This window comes from Pezoporus wallicus, unplaced genomic scaffold (genome assembly GCF_028554395.1).
Source record: "Pezoporus wallicus isolate ANWC-B61680 ecotype Strahan unplaced genomic scaffold, APGP_CSIRO_Pwel_v1 scaffold_3294, whole genome shotgun sequence".
NCBI lineage: Eukaryota > Metazoa > Chordata > Aves > Psittaciformes > Psittacidae > Pezoporus > Pezoporus wallicus.
The window spans coordinates 15,524,874-15,548,484 of NW_026635478.1; the positions used below are offsets into that span (position 1 = coordinate 15,524,874).

General features: G+C 42.2%; 2 protein-coding genes across 6 annotated transcripts; both read left to right on the forward strand.

Moving 5' to 3' along the window:
• Positions 1-1,226: 1,226 nt before the first annotated feature.
• On the forward strand, positions 1,227-7,169 carry SMCO3 (single-pass membrane protein with coiled-coil domains 3). 5 transcript variants are annotated; one of them, XM_057429681.1, is made up of 3 exons: positions 1,227-2,387; positions 2,896-2,950; positions 5,506-7,169. In XM_057429681.1, the coding sequence occupies exon 3, from the start codon at positions 5,522-5,524 to the stop codon at positions 6,197-6,199; it is 678 nt and encodes a 225-aa protein (XP_057285664.1). In that variant the 5' UTR covers positions 1,227-2,387; positions 2,896-2,950; positions 5,506-5,521; the 3' UTR covers positions 6,200-7,169. The 5 variants fall into 5 exon arrangements, with proteins under 5 accessions (XP_057285664.1, XP_057285685.1, XP_057285659.1 ...); XM_057429702.1 differs by having other exon boundaries at positions 5,509-7,169; XM_057429676.1 differs by lacking the exon at positions 2,896-2,950 and having other exon boundaries at positions 5,506-7,168.
• Positions 7,170-10,678: 3,509 nt separating this feature from the next.
• Positions 10,679-22,895, forward strand: WBP11 (WW domain binding protein 11). Its single transcript, XM_057429538.1, has 12 exons — positions 10,679-10,700; positions 12,145-12,259; positions 13,063-13,094; positions 13,699-13,792; positions 14,470-14,666; positions 15,652-15,785; positions 16,447-16,646; positions 17,474-17,668; positions 18,361-18,462; positions 19,293-19,604; positions 20,955-21,137; positions 21,783-22,895. Exons 2-12 carry the CDS (start codon positions 12,196-12,198, stop codon positions 22,214-22,216), a joined length of 1,947 nt encoding a protein of 648 aa, XP_057285521.1. The 5' UTR covers positions 10,679-10,700; positions 12,145-12,195; the 3' UTR covers positions 22,217-22,895.
• Positions 22,896-23,611: the final 716 nt, after the last annotated feature.

Here is a 23,611-nt window from a genome sequence, read left to right on the forward strand (position 1 = left end):
ATTTTAGTTAGCTGAATTCTTTTAAATGTGTTCTTTTGACTGGTGGTTTTGCTTAGCTATACTATATAGCTATGTAAGTATGTAATGATACGTACTATATACTATAGTATATACATACTATAGTATGCATATATATATAAGTATGTAACTATATATATAGCTATATAGGTAATTGTTTAGCATAGGAAGCTAAAGTTTGCTGGAGCCTTTGGCTAAAAGCAGCTAACTCCAACTTAGATAAAGCCAAGCTTAATTTACAACCTTTGCTTAGTTATGTAAATGAAGGCCACAAGACCATTGCAAATTGGTAGATAAAGGAGTTGAATCCATTAGCAAGGAGCAACAGAGAGATAAATAACGTATGGACCTCCTGGAGGTAATGAAAGAACCCAGTGATGGACAAGGGGACCCCAGACCAAAATTCAGTACTGGGCCAAGAGGCACATGCAAGGTGCATAGATTGAAATGGTAGAAAACCCCAGGAATTTATTTTTTCTCAGTCCCTCCCTAGAGACACCCAGTCTTAAGCTGCTCTTATTCCTGTAACACTCCATTAACAAATTATTTATCTAAGAATCAGAAGTCTGAGGCTGTGCTTTGGGAAAGCTAGAGCAGAAAATTTTCTTTAACAATATTTTCAGATAGAATGTTATATTTCTGAAACCAGTATTACCAATTTTCTATCCATCTGACCCTCCCTTCCCCAAAATGTTAGAAGAAAACACAGAAACAGGTCTTTATCAGCCTTTGTAGGGTCTTACCAAGCAGGCCAGCAAAATACGGTGTAAACAGCAGCAACTATTCTTACTCTTATGGCTGCAGAAAGTTGTGTCTCTGACCTTCAGCATGTAATCTGAAAAGGAATGCAAGTGATGTAAGTGAATTATTATTTTCTTTTGGTGTTTATTGGTAAATTTATGGGAGTCCTAACAAACAATCTACATCATTCTTAGAACCATAATCTTTCAGTTTGTATATAGAATCATAGAATAGTTAGGGTTGCAAAGGACCTTAAGATCATCAAGTTCCTACCCTCTGCTATGGACAGGGACACCTCACACTAAACCATGTCACCCAAGGCTCTGTCCAACCTGGCTTTGAACACTGTCAAGGATGGAGCATTCACAACTTCCTTGGGCAACCCGTTCCAGTGCCTCACCACCCTAACAGTAAAGAACTTCTTCCTTACATCTGATCTGAACTTCCCCTGTTCAAGTTTTAACCCATTACCCCCTGTCCTATCACTACAGTCCCTAATGAAGAGTCCCTCCCCAGCATCCCTATAGGCCCCCTTCAGATACTGGAAGGCTGCTACGAGGTATGGTGGATCTATGCAGAATTCAATTCATATTGTTGGGAGGGGGAAGTAGACACAGCAAAATCAAATGCATCAGACATCTACATTCAAGTGACAAGAGACTGAAGACTGAGTAATACAATGTTTTGTCAGGCTACAATTTCCTGTGAAGTGACCGATATCTGTCGGTTCATATAGCAGCTAGATGTTGCAAGCATCCTTTGACAGGTAGAAGCACAAAACATACCCTTTGCTTGGGCTCCCACCTTGCTACTATTTTGACTGCTAGGGAAGTTATGTCCTTCTGCTTGCACCCAAGAGCTCTCTCAAGGCCAACTGTAGGTATAGTCCTGGGACATTACGTGGCTGAGGACTGCTCCTGATGTTGACTTTGCTTGTGCTAGAGCCTTGAAAAGCCAGACTGGTTGCAGAAGATGCATTTGTTTCATCAGCTATTGTTGTGGTTAGGTGTGTCCAAGCAGCTGAAATTTCCCATCTCACTTCATACTTAAGAATTTTCTGTCAGTGCTCAGCTCAGCCCTCTGTCTCTTCCTTCTTTCCCTTTTCATGGTAAAAGGGGTATGAAATTGTGTGGAATGGCAAAGATTTTAACCTCCACTGCTGTTTAGCCAGAGCTGGCTCTAGGGCTCCACACAACTTCCATTCTCATGGCATCAGAGGACCTGGCAAACTGCAGCAAAGAAGGGTGATATCATCCCCTTTCAGCCATGGCTAAAGGTACCTGTGCTGATACCTTTGTTGTAGGCAGGGGGATTCATACTGTACCTGTTATCTCCAGGAACAAAAGGCTTTTGGAGAATCTAACAATTGGGAACTAACATTAAATAAACTGAAATTTGTTCAAATTGGAAGGGGGCAGGAGTAAGCAAATGAGATGAATCTGGGTAAACGCCACACAATAGAATTAATGATGAGCAGGCAGGCAACAGGACCGAGGTGAAGCCCAGCCTCTGGATCCCTAACTCATCACATGCTGCTGGAAACCACCAGAGGAACACACGGGAAAGAGGATGAAGTCACTGTCCCATACATGTTTCAGATGATTGCAGGAGCACTCAGCCAAAATCAGGTAGGCAGTCTAACTGTTTAATTAGAAAAACTTCAAGAGAGAATCTCCCTGGAGCTGGAGAAATAGTCAGAAATACAGAAATATATGTGGCTTTCCTAACTCCAGAAAGCAAATGTAAAAATTCTCACATGTTAATGTGAACAGTAAAAGGTGCTTTTAGTATTAAGAGACATAAAATCTAGAGCATTTATAGAAGCTGAAATAATTATGCATAAAGAATAGATGCTAAAAAGTCTCCTCCACACCTGTCAAATACGTTAAATACTTGTCGAAATCCTGTTCCTCTTAGAACATTTTATCTTCTCAGTTTCTACAAATAAGGTAAAACAAATGACCTTTCAACAAAGCATCACTCGAGCAGGAAGTATCTAATACCACACTGAGTCAGAGAGCAAGTCAGCAACATCCCTGAGGCAGGACTGGTATGAAATCATACCTTGCACTGACATGGCTTTATGTTTCCTGAAAATCTCAAACCTTTCCTATATGTTTACTTTCCTCCCTCTAGCTTGAAGAAGAAGAAAAATGTGTTAAAGAGTTTATTCTCTTGACAGAGCTGCAAGGTAAGTGGCTGAAAGAAATGTACAGCACTGTGTAAAATATTGTGGAAAAAATTACCTTCAGACAGGCTTGTATTTCAACAGAGACAAAAAGCTGGCTGGGGAACTGTTGAAATCATTCTTGTTTTCTACATGGATCTTGTGGGGGGAGGGTGTGTTTAGTAAAATACAGCTGGGTCACTGTCAGATCGTTTACAGTTAGCAGTTAATGCAAGAACTACAAAGGACCAAAATGACATCAAATTATAGTTTTAAGAATAAAAATCTAGCTAGTACCCTACACATACCTATTTGAAGTTATAACTATGATATGTAGGCACCAACAGCAAGAGGAGGTTTATCTTGGAAATATGTGAAGCACTGCATAAAAGTGGCCCAGATTTGCAATAAGAAGGCTGAGAAAAAAGTGCCCACAAAGAAATGAGTCATCCTGCTCATTCAGTATGTCCCTGTTGCAAAGTAAAACATATACATTCAAGTCAAAATCATGCTAAAGCATGATTACTTTGCAGCTGGTGATGGATTAAAGGGAAATGGCATGAAGAATGACTCCATGATCACAGGTAATTCTGTTGCTTTGGACTCTGTATATTGACATGAAAGTAATGAAGAAAAATGCTCTTTTGCTGGCAAACCAACGACAGCTCAGAGAATGATGACCATAAGGGCTAGACACAAGTGTTTGCAGGGGGAGGAATCAAACTAGTTAAGTTTTGTGCTCTGGCCTGTACAGTGATAAGGAAGAGTCGGATTCTGCTCAGTCATGAGCATGATGACCATAAGGGCTAGACACATTACGCTACCAAATGTCCTTGCTGAAATTGTTTTCTCCCACCATATTGTCCTCTTTGATACAGAAACACAGTAGGAGAAAAATCACACCTTCTCAGCACTACTCAGAGAATGATGACCATAAGGGCTAGACACAAGTGTTTGCAGGGGGAGGAATCAAACTAGTTAAGTTTTGTGCTCTGGCCTGTACAGTGATAAGGAAGAGTCGGATTCTGCTCAGTCATGTCTTAAGAGCCTGGTGAGCATCTGCTGATACTGGCTTCATCCAGGACTTCTGGGAATGGAGGGAGTGTGGCTGTGCAAGCAGGGCTCTCCCTGCAAGCCAGTGCTTGCTGCTCCAAGGCCATCTGCCAGCAGAGACATCCTGCTGCAGTAGGTGCTTCCACGGCATGCTGAACATCAGGTGCTGTCTGCAGTGTTCGATGTTCACACGTGAGAAAACAATGGTGAATTGATTACAGCATTAGGGAGGTGAATAAACAATGAGGGAACAGGGGCTAAATATCAGGGAAGGAAATACAGTGCGAGATGTGTGTTAGATGATACAGGTTAGGATGGGTTTATTATAGATATTGTTACTATTTTCTATGAATCACCAAGTGTGAGGGCTTATATGATACGTGGATAGACTCCACAACTCTTTAAAGTTGTAAAGTAGGTATGCTTTATTCAGCTGAGGCGCATGGGGGATAGTTCTCCAAAGGTATGCGTGCCCCAGTGTCGTTTTCCCTATACATTTATTCTCTAAAGTGTTACATATGCAATGTTACACAACATGCCTATACATATTCATATCCTTTCCCCACTGCATATTATAATGAGCTAAAGCCTCCTTCACACCTGCGCAGTGCCTCCTGGTGGTCGTGGGCAGGGATCTCGAAGTAAACGAGTCTTCCTCACTCTTGAACTTTTCACCTCTGTCTTGCACTCATGCTCACTAGTCCCCTGGCTTTGGCTCAAACCGCAGTTCCAGTCTCAGCCGGGTCTTAACCAGATGTATGGTGTTGCAAGTGCAAACTTTGACCACCAGTTCCCCTTATCTGATGTTCTTTCCTTTCTTACACAAGTTTACATTAAACACCAGCTGTGCTTTTAGACAAATACATACTGTTAACTAAAGAGATTAAAGATAATCAGAAGAACAACATAGGTTTAACATTTGGTTATTAATTCAGGCCCTCTATCATATATACTAACATTTTCTCTTGAATGTGAAGAGAAATAAGCTACACTGGCATAAAACACCCTTATGGTGATAAAGATTGTGCCTACTCCACCAGTCATCATAAAAATCAGATGCCACTAGCTGGAAAAAAAAAAAAAAAAAAAAAAGGCTGATACAGAGGTCTGTCTAGAACAGGCCTTTCCTTTGCACAGCTTATTTTAGATTCTGCTGATTAAATGAGACTGTTCTGGTTTTTAGTGAGCTAGTTCAGCTTCTACCAACTTCAGTTTCTAAGGGGAAGAATGACCCATGTTCATTTTACCAATTTGCTAATTGCTTATTTGTTGGCTATTTTTATTGCTCCATATTGAGCAATATATGCCATGCCTCATAAGGTCCTTTTCCAATCATTTGGTTAGAGATCCAAAGATCTTTAGATCTGAAGAATTAAGATTTCTACATTTACAAGCTATGCCTTGGGATTTGAATCGCTGAGTATAGAAAGAACCAGTAAGACAGAGGCAAAGCACACTTCACTGCTCTGTAAGGGCTAGGGTTATGGGTGTTGAAGAGAGTAATATATTTCTTTTGTCTCTTAGAGTAGCTTATTCTAAAGAATGGCGCTGAGTGACCTCCTTTACCCAGATAACCCCAAGAGAAGGCAAGAATTGATCCATCTGCACCAGGAATTGCTTGATTGCATGTCCACAAATTTCCGTGCAACAAATGAGCTGGCTAGAGTGCTGAATGAACACCTGGGCTGTACTATTACCTACATTCGGATGAGGGAGAACAGCACAGTCAAGGAAAATTGTGACATTATCATCAAAGCAATGAGTGAGATTCAGCATCAGGTACAGAAGATTGATAGTGACCTGAAGGAAAAGCTAGAGCCTGTGCTGTACCAGAAGCTGTATGACATCAAAGAGCCTGAGCTGGAGAAAATAGCAATAGCCCATAAAGTTTTTTCCATTGTACTTGGAGAAGCAACTTCAACAGCTGGAATGGTAGCTATCAAGCTTCTCAGCTCCAATTTTTTAATGCTCACTGTGAGCAAGCTCGTCAGTCTCCTTGCACAGATTGGGGCATCTGTTCTTGGGGGAATCAGCATCACTATTCTTGGACTCGGCATCGAAATGATTCTTCATGCCATTCTGGGAGCCATGGAAAGGAATCAGCTTCTGGCAGCTGTGAGAAGCTACGAGAAGCACCTGGCTGAGTTTAAAGCAGCCTCGGAAAAGTATCGGTGTGCCATACATGAAGTGACTTCTTTGGTGAGACAGCAGGTCCAGTAAATGAAGTCAGAGCTCTCTCTCCTGCTGTTACAGTGGCTGCAGCAATTATACCCACAGAAGCCTTTTTGATTCATTATGGTAAATGAACTACTGATGGCTTTTTTTCTTATTAGTGGCAAGAGAGCAAGAGACCAGGGAACTGGCACTGAAATATATTAATAAGGAACTGGCTTATAGGTGCTTCTGGGAGGTAGCACTTCAAATATGTTGCAACTTTTCTTCAGCTATTTTCTGGAGTGCATTGTAGATAACCTTGAACTGTAACTTATACTTGTGACAATACTCCTCACTGCTGGAGTAGTGCTGAGAAGGTGTGATTTTTCTCCTACTGTGTTTCTGTATCAAAGAGGACAATATGGTGGGAGAAAACAATTTCAGCAAGCCAGTCCACATCATCATCAGGATGGCTGTCTGCTAAACTCAGACTGTGGATTAGTGCTAAATCTGGTATGCTCAATTCCATGTTTGTTGGACTGCTTACAAGGACTAGCTGAAGCATATTTAGCTGCTATTTCCTGTCCCATCCCTGCCTAAGAAGCTAGACAGAGGTCTTTAAATAAACTCTAATTCCAGTAGATTAGCAGGTAAGAGAAGCATGGGCCTACAAGCAAACACACACAATCTTGCCACACAACTGAGATAAACCAGCTGTAGTGTTCCAGGCTGTGAATGACCTCTTATTCTCAGCACTGCCCTGCTCCTGCCAACTTACAGGTAACTATTTTGGTGCACAGTTGCTGCTTTGTTGATTAAAATGGGATGCTAAACATGTACAAGTATCTGTAGGATTACAGACCTATTAATGCACCAAGTGCTTTATTTTGAATCTTCACCAGTGTGGGACTGCCAACAGTGTGTTTAGATGCTGCATTTCACAATACGCTACCAAATGTCCTTATTTTTCAGATTTTAAAAACAAAGCTGGAAGCAGGAACATCACTTGCAGTCTCTTGCTCTGATTTGCTGTGGTTCGCTTTTTTTTTTTGCTTTGATCTTTGGAAAAAGAAGAAAAAAAGTAATAAAAGAATTAATAAAAATGTACCTGATTATCGTAAACCCTCTTTTTCCTTTAATGGTTTGTTTGAGGTTTTTTTATGTTCTGTCTGAAAAACCATCTTAAACCAATTAATGAAAAAAGATTAAAATCTTCATTATAGATCCAATTTATGTTTATAACCATGATAGACTAATCTAGTAGGATTGTGTATAGGATCCTTTTTTGGTATCAGCTTCCCCCATACTAAAAGCATATCCAAATTCATACATGTTTATTAATATTCAATATTACCAATATTATGCATTATATTGATAACTAGATTGTGCCTGTGAAAGTAGAGAGATGAGTGAGAGTACATCAGGGAAACTCTACATTGGCTTCATAACACTTCCATTCTGGGTTGTTTTTTTTTGTTGTGTTTTCTCCCTTTCCCCACACTGTTCCCACTTTGATTATCTTTTCTGACTCCTCTTTGCTTTTGTGTTCAAAAGCCACTAGATGTCAATGCAGCTGCTGGCTATGAAGCAGCTCTGCCAGCTCTCAGGGAGAGAATCCAGGGTTCAGGAGTATGGATGGATAGCAAAGACTGACAAACTTGGACCAGCACAAGCCATGAATTGGGCAATGTGGGCGAAGAGATGCAATTCAGAGGAGGCAAAAACCACTGCCTTGCATGAGGCATCATGGTGGATGACATGGTGACCTGAGGCATCATTTCTCCAAAATGTGACATCTCCTATCTCCTGACACAAGTGGCACTCAGTTTAGAGGTACTTGTTTAGTGGCAAAAGACTGCCAATCAGCAGAACAGTGATGTTTAGGTGTTGGAGAGGCAGGAGTTGCTGGCTTCTGCTGACTTCCTATGTAAAAATATACATTCTAATTTAGGAATAAAACCCACCACCTCATTACATATTGTTATGAGATTGACAATCACCGCTGAATAAAAATAGTAGGGTCAAATAAAACAAATCTGTTGTACTTTTCAGGTAGTTTGCTGACATTTTCTTGAAAGCAAATTCTAAGTGATGTCAGGAAGCAGGACACATAATGAGGAACATAAAGATATACACTATCTACTCACTTCTTGTTCCTGGTGGACTTAAAGGAATTCTGGCTTTCCCACAACAGCAGGTGCGGCAGATGTCCTCATGCCCATGAGATGTTGGAAAATGTTGAAGATGTTAGAGGCTGGTGGGAAGCAGCCTGTCCCTCTGTTTACTGGGCCGGCTTCTCCCGTCACCTATGAGAGCCACCTCTGACTTCATAAAGGCGTACAGCAACATCCAGCCACAACAAGATGGTTTTGAGGTAAAAACCTACCAATCAGCTTGGAACTTTCCCAAACTCCTTCCCTCAACTCTAGCAATAAGACAGTCAATGGGATATACTTGCATTACCAACCGTTACGTACTTGAACTGAGTGCAGCATGCATTTAACTGGCTAGAGGCAAGGAAGAGCACCCACTGGAGCAGGAGCAGGAACAGCTTAGCTCCATATCTGCTTCTTAACTGAAACTCTGTCCCACAAAATAAGAGGTAGCTCCTGCCCTCTCTAGCCCTCTGACCAGTCTTGCATTTGTCCCCAAAAAATGTCATAACCAGTTTGCTGATGCTTCTCCTGGACTTGTGGAACTGCTCTTGAGACTTCCTCTTGGTGTGACAGAAGTGCCAAGTAAAAAATATGAGAGGACTATTGTCCTCCAAGTCAGCAGACACTGCTGAGAGAAAGCAGTGTCTTAGGGTTGATGCAGTACCACTGAGCCCAGTATTGTCATGACAGAAGACCCCGAGCCTTGTGAGGAGTGGGCAATCTTCAAAGCCTCAGCTGTCTCCCCCTCCAGTGACATCATACATGACAGAGATGTATGTAGCGTTCCCATCACACCACCTCAGGCATTCTCCTTCTGCACAGTCTATTCTTCTGGACAAAAGATTAAGAGTTAAAATTGTATGATACGTGTGTTCCAAACAAGAACAGCCCTAAAGAAGAAAAGAAACTGTAAACGAGCCAAAAGCAGTCTAAGATGCTTTTCAAACCTGTGTAGAAACACTGCAGTTGCAACCAAACTCTGCACTGCAGTGAAATCTTTCTGGTAACAAGAACAGTATAGAAGAACAGGCCAAAGAGGCACAAGGAGGGGATGACTCTGCTATATACATGGCTAGGAAGGCTCCCCAGACACCGAGAGCTCCTGGAGCCCTGGCTCTTTGGATGTTTCTAGGCTGGCCACCTTCTAACTTGGACTCTGCAGTTTACAAGTAATGTTGGTGTTAAGGCCAGACATAGGTTATAACCTTGCTTTTACCCACCCTGCAATGATTCTTCATAAAGTTCCAAGTTTGTCAGCTGAGCCTCTATTATTTGAAAGAGTTCAGCAACATTGTGTTGCATGGCACACTCACCAAGGGGTCTACAGGGGGGCTACAAATCCTGCTCAGAGATCAGAACACCTCTGCACCCAGGTGTATCTGTGCAGAGAAAAATGCCCTTCCTACACCTCCCCTCGGCATGTTAAGTCTTTAAAACTGCACCCATGCTTTATTGTTTGCCCCCTCCTTATTCACAGTGGTGTAATTGGTACCCGAAGAAACCATGTATCTTTATCCTGGTTCTTCATGTGCCCAGGGATTTTTTCTCGGAGTGGCACTTAGGGCAACAAGGCAGAACAGCTCTTACCCAGGGCTCACCAGTGTAAATTTATCATCACTTTACCACAGGGAATGTTGCAGGAAATGACAGCTAACAGATTAGCTTCTGTGGTCCCTGCCGGGACCAGACCACCTCTCCTGTTCTCTGTACAGCCCGATGCCCGTCCTCCCGCCACTTGGCTTCAGCAGTCCCTTCAAACAGCAGCTGGCATAACAGCCCAACAGAAGGACGCAGCAGCGCTGCCTTCAGGCCAAACCCAACAGGAAACGCACAGAACACCTGAGATAGACGAACTGCTCCCTCGGCACTTTGTCTTTATTTCCCAGAGGCTCCTCGCACACCCCCCAGCTCTGCCTTGCTTCACAACCCGTAGGCATTCTGTAGGATCTCCTCAGGAGAGCGTGGGGGAAGAGTACCGCAGTGACCACGGCCACGCCCTCTGTCCCCGTAATATACGTAGCAGCGGCGGAGCATCTTCCCTCCATAGCTCTCCCTTGACCCGCTCCCAGAGTCCGGCGGGGCGGGCAGGGAGTCCCCCGTCCCCATTCCCGCTCCCGGTCCCGGTCCCGGTCCGCCGCCTGAGCAGCCCAACGGCCCGCACCGCTCACGCGGTTCCCTTCTCCCGGCCCCGCCCCCGGCCCAACCATAGAGCCGCGGAATCATAGAGCTGCGGTTAGCACGTGAAAGATCCCGCTTCCGGAGCGCGGGTTCGCGCCGCTAGGTGCGGCAGTCGCGCTTTACGGCGGCGTGCCGTTCGGTCCCCGTTCAAGATGGCGGTGGGGCCGCGGCGGCAAGGAGGGAGGCGGTGATCAAGGCCGCTGCGGCAGAACGGAGCCGGGCTGGCCTGAGGGGTGAGAGGAGCGGGACGGTGCTGAGCTGGGGAGGGGGAGGAAGCTAGAGGAAGGCGCCAGGAAGGCGACGTTTTGCGCTACCGCCTTTTTTTCCTCCGTCGGGGGAGGAGGGGAGGCTTTCGTGTACCTCATGGGAAGCTTACTGCCTCGTTCCTCTCTGCACCCCAAATTCATAAATTCAGTGGTTTGTTTTTTTTTTTTTTGCTTGTGTGTTTCTTCTTTGGCAGTTAAATTGCAGCATTGAAGCTGTTTGCTCTGTATTCTAAAAGGATTAGGGATCGAGATTTCAGAATTTTATTCTCTTCACCTTTACCCTTTAAATGTTAGAAATACGGGAAATACGGGGTACTGTTTTCTGGCGAGTTTCCCGCCGTGGGGTGCTCTTGCAAACAGCCAGGCAACTGCACATAGCCTTGTAGTAGGAGCCATGAGTAGAGCTCTGTAGGTTTTTACTAGTCAGAACATTAAATGTGATCAGTTCTTGGAGCTTGCTAGCAGCCCTTTCTTGTGAGGCCTTGATGCACTAAATAAGGCACAGTGCTTACATTTCTTTTTAAGGGGTAAGGAAGGGCAGGCATGTTGTTTAGTGGCTTGAAAACGGCATCTGTGTGGAAGAAGGGTGCATATGGTGACTGCAGTGAGCCTGCAGAGAACTTTGGACTAAGCTTGTGAATACTTTCATTATGGTCGTGATCTATTTAGATTCAGTATGGTGACTAGAAAGGTGCATTCCACCAACTCCCAAATTTCAGAGGGTGTTTTAGATTTTTGGGGTGGGATCTATTGAGATCTGTCTGTAAACTGAAGAAATGTCTGAAAACAGGAAATAATTCTTCCCAGAATCACCTTTTCTCCTGATCCTCATAACACAGTTTGAAATAATACTGATAGAGTCAGAAAGCATAAGAGCAGTGGCATAGCAACAGCATATGGGGAGGAAATGACAAGGATGTCTGTAGAACACTTGCTGATGGACATGGTGGGTGCTGAGGAGGGAAATTAAGGGCAGCTTAAAAGTCTTGAAGAAAGGAGGAAATTTGTGGGAAGCATCTGAAATAGAGAGGAATGGGAAGGCAAACATTGGAGAGCTCTCATGAAAGTAAATGGAAAGCTAAAAGGGCCCTTACAGTGCTCTTATAAAAAGAGAGCGTGTTTTCACTGTGCCCCTCTAGTGTAAGCAAGAAGCTTCTTTGAGTCTTTGGATGTATAATAATGAACTACTTGATTAGTTTAAAATAGGTATTTGGTGAAGTAGTAGTAAGCAGGTACTTAACTGCAACTAATACTACTCTTTAATGAATTTTGTGTAACTTTTCATGTAAATGCCTGAGCTAGTAGTAGGGTTTGGGGTTTTTGAGGGAGCAACCTGCTGATATGGAGAAAAAGATTTAAGAGTACTCAAGCTACGGTTGCATAGGTACTGAAACCATGTCATCTTTTCCAGGTCTCCCTCTTTCTAAGTTATTTTTTTTGAGGCAGAAATAAAAAGGTCAAAATGGGGCGGAGATCTACATCATCCACCAAGAGTGGGAAGTTTATGAATCCCACAGATCAGGCGCGTAAGTATCAGTAAAAGCTTATGGAAATGGGGGGTAAGAGGGTCCTCAGGAGGCAGATGGAAAGCTTTCTCTGAGGGTAAGGTCCTCACTTGTGAATCGGAACTGAGTTTCCCTAACTTGAAAAATATTTTCTCAGTTTTGGCTAGCGTAAAAACTCTCTGAGAAGGCTGCTTGCTTCATTCTGCTGTGTATTTATATACTGTGGTTGTCAGTGTTCAAAGGACTTTGTACTTAGCTGCTAGCTAAAATGCAAGCTGCTGCTTGGGACACAGTTAATTTGTCTGAGGCTAGAATTTGAGGAGCATGGCAAATTTTGCATGAGAGAGTTGGCTAACTGTTTTTCCCTTTTGGTGACATGCCAGGCGTTACCAATGCTAAGCAGATAAAAAACATCCAGACCTCATGGTGAATATGCTTTGTTTCGGGTGGATACTCAAAGCCTACATATTTTCAAAGTGCATTGTCTGCTGTTAACTTCAGCTTCTGGGAAGAAATCCTTTCATGACTGCACATAATACTGTGACTTTTCCTGCCTATTATTCTTTCTTTGTGTAGAAACACCCCTGCTTCTGGAGATGTGAAGGCTCTTCCATCTCCTTTAGTTTCTGTATAACACACATGAAATAGAAGTCTATTTCATGCTGTATTTCTCTTTCGCTGGGAAGATGAATTAAACAGTTGCAATCTTGCAGTCTTTGCAAAATGACTGAACAGTTGAGATGCAGCACTAGTCTTGATGAAGGGAAGGTTCTTCATGAATTTGTCTCAAGTTGTTATTTTCTTTCTTTTCCCCTCTTCTCTAGGGAAGGAAGCTCGGAAAAGGGAACTGAAGAAGGTAAATAAAAGAGTTCAGGAACATTTACGTGGCATTCTGCTTACTGTGTACCATGTTTGTGATTGTGGCTGATGGATAGACTACAGATGTTTTGGTTGATATCCTAAGATTGGCTTTGGAATATACTGTTCAAACAAGTAGTTTAAGAAAACAGACAGAAATCTTCTTTTGAGTAACCATATCTCATCATCTACTATTTTTTAACTTGTCATGATTACAACTTTTTGAAATGTTGTAAGAACGTAGGCATTAAAAAAAAGACAAAAAAACCCTCCAACAGATAAACCACCCCAGACTCACATACTTTTTTAATGTGTTTTACTGCATAGCTTTAGACACTTGTTATCTTGTTGATTGCATGTGGTTTTGAGTGAATGAATTCTAGAAACATTTGTAAATGGCAAGATAGTGGGATTTAAATTCCCAGAAGTTTTAATTATCTTTGCTGCTGACTTGTGCCAGGGTTAATATTTGCAGGGCATTTTGAGGCACCTTTTTTTTCTGCAAACTGAACATACTGAGTGGGGAGTATTTGATACAAATGTTCTTTCTCTCTTTTTTCCTGTGCTGCTTTTCTGATCTGCTTGATCTCTGATCTTCTTAGAACAAAAAACAGCGAATGATGGTACGAGCAGCTGTATTGAAGATGAAAGATCCAAAGCAGATTATTCGGGACATGGAAAAATTGGATGAGATGGGTAAGTGGATATACCAGGTGTAGGACTTAGGTGGTGCTTTATGTAGACACATAACACAGTTTCATGGGATGACTGAAAGATTACGATAGAGTAACCTTTTTCCTTTCCTGTTAGAAGTGACAATTTTATGAATAATTGGACATTGGTCGTGATTTGAGGTGATGTGGTGCCATCAAAGATGACCCCTTCCCCCCCCCCCCAGAAGATGGCTGATAAAAAGGAGAAGTGTGTGTGATAGTAGCTTGGAGTTGAAGCAGAGGATTGTCATAAGGCTGAAGACTTCCTGAAAATAGGTATTGGAAGTTGTTTGCTTTGTAGAACCATAGGATGGTTTGGGTTAGAAAGGACCTGAAGATCATCTAGTTCCAACCGCCCCGCCATGGACAGGGACACTTTCCAGTGGACCATGTCGCCCAAGGCGCTCTCCAGCCCGGCCTTGAACACTGGCAGAGATGGAACATTCAACATATCTTTGAGCAACCTGTGCCAGTTTCTTGCCACCCTCACAGTAGAGAACTGCCTTATATCTAACCTGAACTTCCCTTTTTAAGCTTAAACCCATTTCCCCTTGTCCTACAGTCCCTGTACTTCCCTTTGAAGATGTTTGATTAATCACAGTTGTGCAGCAGAGTAACTAAGGAATTTTGGGGTGTTTTTTTTTTTCTGTCTCGGACTAGAATTTAACCCAGTACAACAACCACAACTTAATGAAAAAGTGCTGAAGGATAAACGCAAAAAACTCCGTGAGACTTTCGAGCGTATCTTGCGGCTCTACGAGAAGGAAAATCCTGACATCTACAAAGAACTGCGCAAGTTGGAAGTAGAGTATGAGCAGAAGAGATCACAACTCAGCCAGTATTTTGATGCTGTCAAGGTAATGCTTGTTATATTTCAACCTTTTAACTGTGGTAGTGTATACTCTTTATCTGTTTCTTAGGTGCAAAAATTACAAAGGATGAACTTTTATAGTATAAGACCAGACTATATGTTATGTGGCTCATATTAAGTACTTACTTGCATAGCATTTCCAGTTATAGCATTCCAGTAAGGGCAGCATGGGGGTAGTCAAGTCTGAGTTTGTGTCTGATATACTGATTTCATTCAATGTGAAATTATGGGGGAAAAGTTTATTTGCTAAAAATAAATCATGTCAGAATTTGTTTTCCATATTAGAGAGCCAGGCTGTGAGTGTGCAGTTGATATTTCTGTGAATTTCTGTGAAGGCTGTTGCTGGAATTAATGAGAATTTTTGGTATTCCTTTAAAGAGCTTTATTTGACATTCTTCCCTGCCATATTGGAGAACATAATGTTGCCCAAGTGCAAGTATCTGTAAGACTTTTTTTAATTTAATTTTTTTTTTCCCCTTTGGAATACGCAGCAGCCTGTAATTCATGCCTTCTGGATACTTAAAAAATACAGGCATAGAATCATAGAATGGTTTGAGTTGGAAAGGACTTTAAGATCATGTAGTTCCAACCGTTTTGCCATGGACAGGGGCACCTCACACTAGACCATGTTGCCCGAAGCTCTGTCCAGCCTGTCCGTGTCTACAGCCTCTTTGCTTTGGAAAATGAAGGTCTAAAGGGAGATGGAAGCTTGTCTGAGTTTTGACTGAAGTACTAAAGCCTTTCATAGGTGCACTGCATGTGTTTTGTTTTGTGTTGAAAGCTTTTATTGTTGATATCATCCTGAATGTCTGTTTTCAGGCCATGTTTTCTTGCAGCAAGCCACGAAAGACATCTTTGGGAAGTCATAGCAAGTCCCATGTGTTCTGTACTCTGAATGGTAATGAGGTTGTGCAGGAGCTTCTGTGGGAGTAATCCATTGTTTTTCTTCCTCTCCTTTCCCCCCTGCCCAGAATGCTCAGCATGTAGAAGTGGAAAGTATTCCCTTACCAGATATGCCGCATGCTCCCTCCAACATCCTCATACAGGACATTCCCCTTCCAGGGGCCCAACCACCTTCTATCCTCAAGAAGACATCAGCCTATGGGTAAGTGGAGAAAGAAACTTGGAGAGGAAGTAAAAAATGAGCACTCTTATTAATGGGGAGGAACTATGGGTAGACGCAGAGGTAATACTGACTAGCAGAAATCGGGAATTATGTGTGAGTTAATTGTACTTTTCTTTTAACCAAAACCCTTTTTAATCTTTCCCTATTGTTACAGGGTTTTGTTTAAATGGCTTTGAGTAATTGTCTTTCTGTATATCAGTAAAACTTAAAGCTCTGGCACTTTTATCATAAATGCCCCTTAAATTGGCATATCTTATGTATTCTTTTGTCTTGATAGTATCTGCAGTTTAATTTCCTAGTTTACTTGTCTCTCGTTGTACAGCTAGTTCTTTTTATTTCTTTCTGAATAGTCTTCTGTTTTCACTGACTTTGTGATTACTTCATTTGGCTTCTGTGGTGGGATTCAATCCTTGTTTTTTTTTTTTTGCCATCTGAGAAGATTGCTTTTGGCCGATATTCTGCAATCATGTCTTTGTATGAGGTTGTAAACTCCTTGGGACAGATCTGTAAATGTTCCTGTGCCTTTTTAGAAGGCTGCTGTGTAAGCAGTGATGAAAGAAGGCTAAAGAATTCTACTAAGTGTATGTTTGCTTTCATTTGTTTGTGTTCCTACATCTCTTGTTTCCTTCCTTATTTCCAGACCGCCAGTTCGGTCCATTTCTGTACTTCCTCCTCCTGGGCTTGGTGTTCCACGTTTACCTCCAGGGAGGAAGCCCCCTGGACCTCCACCAGGCCCACCACCGCCTCAAGTCCTCCAGATGTATGGCCGTAAAGTAGGTTTCACCTTGGAGATGGCTCCTCGAAGGCGAGAAGAGGAGGTTTCTTACAGTTCTGAAGCAGGTAAGCACTTCCCTGGCCTAGATTTTGCTTGACCTGTCCGTTTTTGTGTGGATAGTATTGCTGTGAATGCAGTGTGCCCTACACAAGTTATTCTCTGGGCAGCATGGGTGTTAATGCTACTTGAAGGACTTAAGTGATTGGACCTCTGAGCTGATTCTGGTATTCTGCAATTTTATCAGCTATATCTTTAAATATTGAAGCTTCTAATTACAGCTTTCCCATGTAGTCTTAACAGTGCTGAAACATTGGATCTATTAATCCCTTAAATAAACTTAACTAGTCTCAAAGAAGTCTTCCTAATACCCCTTCTAAATAAAACAAAACAGAAAAAAAAAGCCCACCAAAAAAAACCCAAAACCAAACAAACAAACCCAACCGAAGCCGAAATCCACCACAAACCAGCACAACAACAAAAAAGAGCCCCAGCCAACCCTGGGTACGCATTTTCTAGGTGAAACTAGGTCTTCCTTTTCACAGTTGCTGTGTCATCTCTAGGAACATTAGCGGATGGGTAAATCAGCTTTATTGCACACCAGAAAACATCCAAGTGTTTCAGTGGTGGGCGATTGCAACTCATTTGTTTGTTCCTGTTGAGCAGATAGGAGCTGCCTTCACTTGTTTGCTATGCAAATTAACCAGCTGCTTAATAGAAAATATTAGAAATAGACTCTCCCAAAATATTCTTTGTGAGCTAAACAGCAAAGAGTTGACAATATGTCCATGCTGTTGCTAGGAGAATTTTTCTAACTGTAGACATACAAAATATTCAGTCTTTCACACCAGTGTATTTGGAGTTTATGCATTTCCTAATACTTTGCTTCCCACAGGACAGCGAGGGCATGATGATGACATGTCCAGTACTAGTGAAGATGAAGGTTATCCTGAAGATATGGATCAGGACAAGCATGATGACAGTAGTGATGATAGTGACAGTGACAGATCAGATGCAGACAGTGACGGCGAGGACTTCCTGCATCGTGATAATGACAAGGAGAGGGAAGGTGGTGAAGAAAAGAAATCAGGTATGATATGGGAAGTTATGGATTGGGATTTGATTTTTCAAAATATCAACACTATTTAACAGAGTTTGTGTCTGTTTCCCTGACTGAGGGGAGGAAAGTTAATTTGTTTTGCTGTCTGACTGCTCTAACTTGCCTAAATTTCAGCTGAAGAAATTTCATTAACAAACAGATCAGAAGGAAACTATCTAGAAGTGAAGCATCTTTCATGTGGACCTGCTTTCTTAACAGTTGAGTTAGCTTAGTAAGCTCGCAAGACATGTTTCACCTGAAGCGTTGAGTTGTCAGGGTATGTTACAAAAATTAAGCCTCAGTATAAAATACATGCACTTTTTAGTCACTTGAGCAACTAAGACAACTCTATTTCATACCACTGATTCTTTTGGATAATTTTTTTTTATTTCCTTACTTGGGGAAGACCAATTGATGGATAATACTGAATTAGCAAAACTTTAAATAATCAGTAACACCTCTGTTAACCCTTATGCAAGGAGCAGCATTACAGTAGTTAGAGTGATATTTTAGCCATAGAATCACAGAATAGTTAGGGTTGGAGAGGACCTTAAGATCATCTAGTTCCAATCCCCCCTGCAATGGGCAGGTACCATACTAGGTAGATTAAATGTTATCTGATTTCTGTTATTTTCTTCCCAGCTCCCACCACTCTTGCCCATGCTTTGCTTTGCTTTCCCCAGGTCACAGCGTGCGGTTTGCAGACATGCCTGGGAAGTCACGAAAAAAGAAAAAGAACATGAAAGAATTGACTCCACTCCAGGCCATGATGTTACGAATGGCAGGTGAGTGAGATGGATATGTGAAGATATGCCATTAGGCTTCCAGTTAATGTTTTTCTGGCAAGCTTATTAGGTTTGCACAGGTTTTATTTTATAGAGTAAATATTTTACTGTAATAAACTGTGGTTCGGTATTGTTGGTGGGGGTTTTTGTTAGTTTTAGTCTAGTAGTGTGTCTGTTTTGCATGCAGTTGAAGTTACAGTAGCAACCTATGTGTTTTTTTTTTAGGTATTGGGCTTGGTTTTGGTTTTTTTTTGTTTTTTTTTTTTTCTTTTAAAGTTTACCTTTCTTAACTTTGAAACTATTGTTTTGTTTGAATATGAGTGAAAAAGAAAGGATGTGATTGGCTCTTGGCTCAGCCTGTAACCTGGAAGGATTTGTAGTCTTTAAAAAGCTCCTTCTTCAGAAATAAACTAACCAAGAGTGAAGATTTTTTTTTTTTTTTCTTTCTTTTGTCTGACTGTTTGTTTTAGACACACCAGTATCTTTCAAAGGTGCTGGAGTTTCTTGGACATGGGGATTATGTTTATTTTGATGTTGTGCCCCCATATGCCCTGCTACCTGTGCAAGCTGCCACCAACCATAGGTCACATAGTTGCAGTTCAGGTTGCTAGTAGAAGTTTCTGCTCCCACAGGAACACACAGTCGCAGAACTGTGACTTCTATATTATTGTTTTTTAATTTTCGGTTTAAATACGCTCAGTTCTTTTCATTGAGAAAAACCTTACTCAGTTGTCTTTCTTGTCTTTTTTTGTTTTGCATGCTCGATTTCTGTGGTGTTTCGCAAAGATACTGCCTATGGATGGATTTTACAAGTATGTCTCCATTTCCAGGGCAGGAAATTCCAGAAGAAGGAAGAGAAGTGGAGGAATATTCAGAAGAAGAGGAGGAAGAGGAAGAGGACTCAGATTCTGAAGAGGCATCACAACAACAACAGCAACAACTCAGTGAGGAAGCTCTTACAGAGACTGGGTCATCTACTGCAGCTTCCCAGACACAACAGCAGCAACCACCTCCACAGCCTGTTCCACCATCTCAGATACAGGCACCTCCTATGCCTGGGCCACCTCCACTAGGACCACCTCCTGCCCCTCCACTGAGGCCCCCAGGCCCACCCACTGGCCTTCCTCCTGGCCCTCCACCAGGTGAACACTTGATATACTCTGGTTTGAATTGTGCAGGCACTTGGTACTACAGAATGTATCAGTTTGGGAGTTTTGAAGCTGTAGGATGTGTTGCAGACAGGGTACAGAAGCCCTCTGTGGTAGCTGATGAGACCTGTGTGATCTCTTCTGTGGTCAGTCTGTTGTTGCTGTGCTTTTGAGGCATCAGACCTCTGTTGCTGTAGTCAGCCTGGTGGGCATTGTTACAGTTTGTTAGCTGTAGCACTGACAGGAGGCAGTAGTTGCAATATGAATAGTATTGGAATGTGAAGCATAAGGCTTGGTGCTATGTGCCCCTCCAGTATAGGGTGGATTTCCTTTATTGATTTCTTTCCTTCTTGTGTTGATCTCCCCATATCCCACTGAGTGAGGCATGATGAAAGAGGTTTGGGAACCACAGCCTAGCTATAGGTTTTGATGTGGATTTCTTTTTTTAATGTAAGCTAGAATGTGAAGGCTTCTGCTACTCTAGCACATGAATGTATTTCCCTCTTATTAGGGAAGATAACTATCCTTGAAGTAAGTACTACATTTGAATTCACAGCAATGTTGGACTGCCTAGAGACTGTTAATAATAAGACCAATTGATACCATTTTCTTTTATAGTGCATGATTTTTTTGAGGGCAAGTACTTGAGTTTCTTTGATCTGGGGAAAGTTGATTTTCTGGAAGTTGATGGGGTTGCTGTATAGCTGAACTGAGTAACAGTAACAGGTTGCTTTGTAATTAAAGTATATAAATCTATTGCTTGTTCTTAAATTGCAAACATCAATAGTTGGACTATAGTGAGAAGCATTATATACCACAATTTTCATGTATTCTGCTCTATGTGGGCACGTTAGTAGCATGATTTTCTGGGGTGGGGGGTAGGCAAATTTTGCTTTCCAAAGTTTGTCTTCCTTGCTGTTCTATTTCTGATACTTCATACAGGGGGAAACACAAATCAGTTACTTTCAATAGTGCCAAACTACTTTAAAAGCCAGAAGGGCAATTAAATGCCAGAGTGACAAGTTTTTAGCTGTTAAAATTCTGACAGCATTGGCTCAGTAGCTGTTCTCAGCTGTTGCGTGATTACATGGAGAGGAGCTCTTTTTTCAGAGGGAAAAGATACTTCCACTTGACTATTATGATGAAGTTTTACTCTTAACTTTACACCTGCTGCCTCTTTTTGAGATATTCAGAAGACCTATTTAATCTGGTGGCTGGCTAGTACTAGAACAGATTTCAAGTTACTGTTGAAGATCTTCAGTATTAGCTGATGAGATAGTTGCTGTTCTGTTGTTTTCTTTTTTAACTGTGAGCTGAGTTTCTCTTTGCTATGCATGCTTCCAGGAGCTCCTCCATTCCTGAGACCTCCTGGCTTACCAGGACTACGTGGACCTTTACCTCGACTTCTACCACCAGGCCCTCCACCTGGACGACCGCCAGGCCCTCCACCAGGTCCCCCACCAGGCCTGCCCCCAGGTCCTCCTCCACGTGGTCCCCCTCCTCGTCTTCCCCCTCCAGCCCCACCAGGTAAAGTGTTCTGTGTACTTCGGCACCAAGTCTCTTCTAGCTTTATTTTCCCAGTTTTTACTGTGGTACAGTAAATATAATTGGTTAATGGTTTGTCTTTGTGTTTGTGTGAGTGACTTGTGCTATGTGCTATTACATTTTTCTGTGCAGTGACAGCAAGTAATTCTATACTTCTGTGTGTAGTTTGGTAGCAAGAAACCTGCCTTCAAAAGAGGAATTTTGGAGTTCAAGCTTCTGCTGGAGTGTTTCTGAATAAGCCCTGGGTGGTATAATTCACTTAATGAGTTGGAGATAGGGATACTTATTTTTTCTGCCTGGTCAGAGACATTTCTGATGAGTCTGAAATTGCAATGGGATGGATCATCAAGAAACTTTATTTTTTATGTTTTAACTTTAAAATTTGATAGGGAGCAATACACAGACTCCTGTAGCTGTTGAAATTTGAGGAGCAGGAGCGTTTTTAACCCAGCATTGGTGCAGGGTTGAAAACTTTTTTTAAGCCAGTGCTACTGCTTCTTGTTAGGGGTGTTTTGTTCCCATTTTTTTTTCCTTCTTGGTTTCCAGAGCCTGTGGAAATCTTTTTAGCCAAATATTTTTAAGACATCCAGGTGTGGAGTCAGCTCATACTTTCTTTTCTTCTTACAGGTATCCCTCCTCCTCGTCCAGGCATGTTACGGCCACCTCTGGTGCCTCCCTTAGGACCTGCCCCGCCTGGGCTCTTTCCACCAGCTCCTATTCCAAATCCTGGGGTTCTGAGTGCCCCACCCAGCCTGATTCAGCGCCCCAAGGTGGATGACACCAGTGCAGCCACCATTGAGAAGAAAGCTACGGCCACTATCAGTGCCAAGCCGCAGATCACTAACCCCAAGGCTGAGATCACTCGCTTTGTGCCCACTGCCTTGCGAGTGCGTCGGGAGAATAAAGGGGCTTCGGCTGCCTCCCAGAGAAAACAGGATGATGAGCCTGCTCTTCCATTAACCAAAGCTGCCCCTAAGGCTGGATCATCTGCCCCGATCTCTGTACAGACAAAGGATGATGTGTATGAAGCCTTCATGAAGGAAATGGAGGGTCTCCTGTGACCTGTTGTAGTCCTACTTGGCTTTCCTGCCCCTCTGAACACAGATCATACCAGGATGGAGGAGAAGAAAAAATCCTCCTTCAAGCAATGAAAGGGTTAACTTTACAGGGAATAGTTGCCTGTTAATAGTTACCCATAGGTTAACTTGCCAGTATGCTCTGGGTAGAGACCGCTGCAGATGAGGTATGGCTGGGGACCTCCTTTCAGGAGCTAGTATGTCCAGTTGGTGGAAGGAAATCCTAGTAAAGGTGGCGATGCTTCCTTCAAGTCCTCCCCCTTCCTTGAAGGGGAATAATAGCCCTCTGGGGAGGGAAGTGTGGGAGCAGGGGGTGACTATGCTCTGCCTGAATCCTTGCACATCCTGAATGCTCTGGTGAGGGTAGCGAAACAGGTTTTTAAAGAGACAGGAAAGTGTTAGCAGCATTTCATACACATATGGTTGTCCAGTTTTTATTTTCTGTACTGTTCCTTTCTGTAAATATTTTATAATCCTGTTTTTTAGTTGCAGTGAGATTGATCAATCATCTTTCTTCCAGGGTAGTCAGGGAGGTAACTTGTTGCGTATACTGTACACTGGAATTTTGCACCCTATCCCCTTTATGGTCATCTTGATGGCTTTCATCAGCTGGGGAGACTTTATTTTGTCTTGTGAAGGACAATAAATGTTCAGTGTATTAAAATACTGTTTTCCTTGTGATTTGTTTAAAGCTAGCATGTGAATGGAAATGGAGGGAGGTTCTTTGCTGGCCCTGGGGGAAGATAGAGGCATTCTGAACCTCAGAAAAGAAAAGCAGTAGCTGCATTATAAATAATAGATGCTTTTAAATTTTTTTTTATTTTATTAAAGTTCTATATTTGTGGTTTTTAAGTTCCTAAACATCTGTTTCAACCTTTGTTGGTGACTTGTAGAAACGTAATTTCTGAGGTGCCACTAATAATTATAAAGTTACTTGTTTTATATACTCTTCTTAAAAGGTTTACTTTGTATCAGGAATCAGATACCCACTGGGTACTTCTTGGGCAAGTTACCTTAAGTAAACATAGGTAAACAATTTTAGTTCTAAGAGATTCGCAGGTAATTTTACTTGTGGAAAATACCTGACTTCAAATTCTATGAAGTCGGGGGTTTTAAATTGCAGATATTTTTTTTTTTTTTTTTTTTTAAAAAGGGACTTTCACATTTCCAGCTTGAAGAAGTCTTCTGTTTCAGCAGAAGTGTTCCTTTAGCTTCATTCACTATGCAGACAGAGCCAAATACTCCAATAAACCTTACTGCACCACATTTAAGAAGCAGAACTGCAAAATCTCTTGGGATCTTGTAGACAAATGAGTCTTAAGACCCATAAGATCAGTTGTTTGCAACAAATCTCTCCCAGAGAAATTGCTGCTTCAGTGG